Source organism: Lepidochelys kempii, chromosome 9 (genome assembly GCF_965140285.1).
Source record: "Lepidochelys kempii isolate rLepKem1 chromosome 9, rLepKem1.hap1, whole genome shotgun sequence".
Taxonomy (NCBI): domain Eukaryota; kingdom Metazoa; phylum Chordata; order Testudines; family Cheloniidae; genus Lepidochelys; species Lepidochelys kempii.
In genome coordinates, this window is record NC_136388.1 from 42,588,166 (window position 1) to 42,594,165 (window position 6,000).

Here is a 6,000-nt window from a genome sequence, read left to right on the forward strand (position 1 = left end):
AGCAATGACATTCGTTACAGGGGTACTGAGAGCCCCTTCTGCTGACATAGCACTGTCCACATCAGCAATTGTCAGTGAAATTTATGCCGGCCAGAGGGTGTGTTTTTTCATTCCTCTGACCTACAAAGGTTTTACCGACAAAAGTGGTAGTGTAGTCACAGGCTAAGGGGAGACAGAAAAGTAGGCAGTTTTTCAGCCATGCTGAGAGAGAGAGAATGGAAAAAACACCACATCAAAATACACTGGACTGGGAATCAGGAGACCCAAGAGTTGGTTACACCTCTTTTTTTGACAGACGTCAATTACTCAATGTTCTTCACAACTCCTATGAAAAAATTGTATTTGAACTCATAAGATTTCAGTAATACTTCATTGTTCTGTCACATTTTTCCACCCTTAGTTGCTTGGTGAATTGCTATTGGACAGACACAACTTTACAATTATGACAAAATACATCAGTAAACCTGAAAATCTGAAACTAATGATGAATCTTCTACGAGACAAGAGTCGCAACATTCAGTTTGAGGCCTTTCATGTCTTTAAGGTATGGTATCAAAAATCATAAAACTCATTGAATAGCTTCTGTAGTATGCCTCATTTACACAGGTAGTAAGGTTAGTCAATAATGATGGCAAACCTCAGATCTGTCTGCTCTGAAAAATTACTCGATTGTTTCTTTTGCTGAAAAGTACTTATTCAGGAAATGCTAAATGGTTTTGTATGGTTATTGTTAGCATAACCTTCCTCTTAAATTCTGTATGAATTGAGCATGATGAAGGGGATGAATGCATGCTATGATTTGTGAGCATAACTCAGAATCATTCTGAGGATTTTAAACAGGTCTGTGTCCTGCTACATGATACTATGGAGGGTACATGTAGTATTTCTAATCAACTAATCAGTTTTGAAAAATCTAAATCACGGGTTGTCTGTTAAAACAAGTTGCCTTTTTGATTAATAGTAGACATAAACTAATGATTAGTAATGGGTTGAGGAGTTAGCTCCATTCAGGAGTAACCCTGCAGAAAGGTTTTAAACCATCTCTAGTCTCTCTAACTATGATGCTAGATATATAAAATCATGCACTTGCTACAGAACTCAATCCTATGAGGTACTGAGTGCCTGCAGCAGGATGTCCAGGCAGCTCCCATTGACATCAGAATTGGGCCCTCAGAGTCTACCTCAGTAACATATAAAACTGGTTTTCATTTCAGATTAATCTTCTCAAATATTCCATTTGTTTTTTCATGTGCAGATATTTAGGAGAGAAAACATTCATAATTTTAAACTTGGGCTGTCAATTAATTGCAGTTAACTCAAGTGATTAGTGCAAAACAAATTAACTAGATTTTAAAAAGTCACAATCAGTTTTAATCGCACTGTTAAACAATAATAGAATAACAATTTAAATTTATTATAAATATTTTTGGATGTTCTACATTTTAAACATATTGATTTCAATTACAACACAAATACAAAGTGAACTGTGCTCCCTTTGTTTTTATTACATTTGCACTGTAAAAAAGGTGAACAAAGTCTAGTATTTTTCAGTTCAACTCGTATAAGTACTGTAGTACAATTGTTTTATCATGAAGGTGCAACTTAAAAATGTAGACTTTTTTTTACATAATTGCATTAAAAAATAAAACTATATAAAGCTTTACAGCCTACAAGTCCACTCAGTCCTACTTCTTGTTCAGCCAATCGCTAAGACAAACAAGTTTGTTTGTTTATGGGAGATACTGCTGCCTACTTATTTACAATGTCACCTGAAAGTGAAAACAGCCGTTTGCATGGCATTGTTGTAGCTGGCATTACAAGGCATTTATGTTCCAGATATGCTAAACATTCACACGCTCCTTCATGCTTTGACTTGTAGGGTCTAAAGTTTTACATAGTTTTGTTTTTGAGTGCAGTTATGTAAACAATAATATTATATTATTATTATATTAATTATTATATAATTATATTATGTATTATTATGTAAACAATAATAATTTTACATTTGTAAGTTGCACCTTCACAATAAAGATTGTACTACAGTACTTGTCTGAGGTAAATTCAAAAATAACTATCTTTTTACAGGTTTCAGAGTAACAGCCGTGTTAGTCTGTATTCGCAAAAAGAAAAGGAGGACTTGTGGCACCTTAGAGACTAACCAATTTATTAGAGCATAAGCTTTCGTGAGCTACAGCTCACTTCTTCAGATGCACGATATGCATCTGAAGAAGTGAGCTGTAGCTCACGAAAGCTTATGCTCTAATAAATTGGTTAGTCTCTAAGGTGCCACAAGTCCTCCTTATCTTTTTACAGTACAAATATTTGTAATAAAAATAATATAAAGTGAGTGCTGTACACTTTGTATTTTGTGTTGTAATTGAAATCAATATATTTGAAAATGTAGAAAAATATTCAAAAATATTTATAATAAATTTAAATTGGTATTCTATTATTGTTTAACAGTGAGATTAAAACTGTGATTGTGACTATTTTTTAATCTCGTGACTAATTGCAATTAGTTTTTTAGTCGTTTGACAGCCCTATTTTAAACCATTATCATCTCACTTTTTATTAGCTAAGTGTAATTTTAACTGATCCTTCTGTTTCCTGTACCTATGCTAAAATCCCTCTTCTTTTGTTGCAGGTGTTTGTAGCCAATCCTAACAAGACACAGCCTATATTAGATATCCTCTTAAAGAACCAGACCAAACTTATTGAGTTCCTCAGCAAGTTTCAGAATGACAGGACCGAGGATGAACAATTTAATGATGAGAAGACCTATTTAGTTAAACAGATCAGGGATTTGAAGAGACCAGCACAGCAAGAAGCTTAATCTCCAACAAACCCCTAAAATATTAAACCCAAATTCAGCATTTGCGGTTAGATATTCAGCATCAGGCACTCTTATCAATTCATGAGGAACATTACTGCTAATCTGCTGTTCAGTGAACGGTTTTTGTTTTTTCTCTCCTTTTTTAGTCCAAGTTGAAAAACATAGCTGCTGCTTTCTTGCACAATGTGGACTTTCTTGATATTTGTGTCATTTCAGAATTCAAAGACACTGCTTGGTTTAGGAGTCCTAGAGAAAGAGATACTAGATTCATGAAAGCAAACATAGATGATAGTTTGGTTTAGGAAAGAAGGTATTAATGTAGTTAAGCAACAGGTTGCATGCTTGCAAATCTGATTAAATCGTATGTTTGCACTTACCTTGTTTGAGATATGAGCACAATGTGACCTGTGCATACATGGCACCATAGTATAAAATTGTATGCCTTGATTAAAAAAAAAAAAAAAGTGCAGTGCTTTACTTGTAATCAAAGGGGAAATGTATCTAAGATGTGAGCTTATTGGGATAAACAGTTGTCTTGCAAATAAACTCAACTTAGCAACTTTTAAAAGAGTGAAATCTTAAGGTTCATAAGGAAAATGTATATAATATGCCTTTCACTGCTTTATAGATTTTTTTTTTTGACATGATTTTCTGAGAATTGAGTTGTAAACTTGGAAATATGTTCTAAGGGTTTTGTTAATTTTACTTTGAAGATATTTCAAACAGTAGAGCTAGCAGTGACACTTCGCATTTCATTTCAACAATGCTTGCTGGTTTCTTTTGTATATAACTCCTAGGCTGCTCATTTCTTTAAAAATATGATTTAATTTGTACAGCAGAGGAATGTTATTGTATTAGTCTGTAACTATTACTTAATATTGAGTTCTGCAAAATGAATGCTCATATGTAGCTGAATACTTCAGATCATCTGAGAATGCTGATTTAACATTTCTTAAATACTGCAGCATCAAAAGGAAAAAAACAATTTATTTGTATTCACTTATCTAATGGGGTGCCATCAATTAGGTTAGGCTAAAATATAGAACTGGAATCCTTTAATCTGTATTCTTACTGGTTAATATTGGCCTTATTCACTTAAATTAGCGCTGTGTTCTGCAAATGGTCAAGATTATGATAAACTAATATTGATTCCTTTTTCTTCTGGGGAGTCTATAGAGACCACCTTTCCTTTCTTGGAGTAGATATCTCAGTACAGTAGTTGTGAAAGTGAATAATTTCCCCTTGACTTCAAGAAAAATAATTTCATAGGTGGCCTACTTGTAACAAAATGATTTAATTTTGTCAAATCCTGTTCTTTAATGCTGCAAACTGTCAGTATTTATAAAAAAACAAACAAACTGATTTTGCACCATGTTGTCTTTCGTTACTGTGACCATAACAAAAAACATCTACTAAATATATCTAAACAATGTTATTAAAATTATATCTATTCATCTTATAATTATGCTAAAATCACAACCAACGTATGAGTTGGAGTTTGAATGTTCAAATTCTGCATGGCTGAACCTGATTGAGAATGCCATAAAACTTCTCATTGCTTCCTTTCCTCTTACTAATTACAATTATTTTCAATTAGCAAGATGAAAACCCTGATTGACATTTTAGCTAATTTTGAAGCCATTGTGAGGGAAATCAGATAATAGCTCCAGAAAATTGGGTGTTTTCACTCTCGTAATATAAAATGGCTCTTAACATTGTCATTGATCTATTTAAGGTTCTTAATCTGTCCATAGAAAACTGATTTATATTGTCTCTTGGAAAATAGCAAATTAATCTTACTGAAAATGAGAGATCTCTATTTTTAAAATCATTTCTGTAGGCAGGCAAAATTGGCCATTAGATGGTGGTATAGTTCAGCACTAACAGTCTTATATTTTGGTTTATCGTAGTTGAGTGGAAGAAAACATTATTTGCCAAATTATTCTCCATAACACACAAGGCTTCCACTTTAGAAAAATATAGAAATGCTAAAATTTATATATGTAAAGAAGTGAAGAAATTTGGATTGGGGTATTGGTTTTTCTCTCTCTGACTGGGGAACAGTGGATATGATAAGTTTTTTAACATATGAAAGCATTTGAATGTTGGCGTTCAAGAAAAAGTTGTATTTAAATTTAAGATCATTTTGACATGCTATTCATATTAAATTCTACTGTACTGGAAGTAATTTCTTCTCATCTGCGTGAAGGCTTAAAGATATTACTAAAAGTTATTTAATGTGAGGTTGTTGTTTTTTTTAAATATTGATGTATACAGTTGTAATTCTACTTCCATGAAAGTATTTCATTTCTCCTGAGGAAAAAATGCATTTCTTACCAGAAAATCTGGCTGGCCCCATAATTTAAATTGAAATAAAATTTTGAAGAAAATCCATTATGTGCTTTATTGTGTTTGAAAATGTCAAGTTTCATGTGGATCTGAATACTCACCTCTGTAGTGCCTTAAAGGAGTACATGCTGCATCACTTCTGAATCATAAGTTTGCAAATGAAATAGAATTACTGAAGGTAGTTAAATCCAAAGCAGACTGTGAAGAGTTGCAAACAGATCTCAAAAAACTAGATGACTGGGCAACAAAATGGCAGATGAAATTCAGTGTTGATAAATGCAAAGTAATGCACATTGAAAAACATCATCTCAACTATACATACAAAATGAGGGGGTCTAAATTAGCTATTACCACTCAAGAAAGATTTTGGAGTCATTGTGGATAGTTCTCTGAAAATGTGCTCTCTGTGTGCAGTGTCAGTCAAAAAAGCTAACAAAATGTTATGAACCATTAGGAAAGAGATAATAAGACAGAAGATATCTAATGTCACAATATAAAGCTATGGTACGCCCACACCTTGATTACTGTCTGCCATGTTGGTTACCCCATCTCAAAATATATATATATGAAATGTAAAAGGTACAGAGAAGGGGGTATGGAACAGCTTCCATATGAGGAGAGATTAAAAAGACTGGTACAATTCAGCTTGGAAAAGAGACAACTAAGGGAGGATATGACAGAGGTCTACAAAATCATGACTGGTGTGGAAAAAGTGAATAAGGAAGTGTTATTTACTCCTTCTCATAGCACAAGAACCAGGCATCACCCAATGAATTTAATAAACTTAAAACAAACAGCAGGAAGTATACTTCACAAAA

At 33.1% G+C, this 6,000-nt stretch overlaps 1 protein-coding gene across 4 annotated transcripts in view; it reads left to right on the plus strand.

Moving 5' to 3' along the window:
• The window catches only part of CAB39 (calcium binding protein 39), a 68,263-nt gene extending 63,038 nt beyond the window's left edge, over positions 1-5,225 (plus strand). For all 4 annotated transcript variants that reach the window (XM_073360032.2, XM_073360031.2, XM_073360030.2 and 1 more), the window contains 2 exons: positions 401-544; positions 2,645-5,225. In XM_073360032.2, coding sequence (XP_073216133.1) covers positions 401-544; positions 2,645-2,833 — 333 coding nt within the window. In that variant the 3' untranslated portion in view covers positions 2,834-5,225. The remainder of the gene's footprint in view (positions 1-400; positions 545-2,644) is intronic.
• The last annotated feature ends 775 nt before the right edge of the window (positions 5,226-6,000 follow it).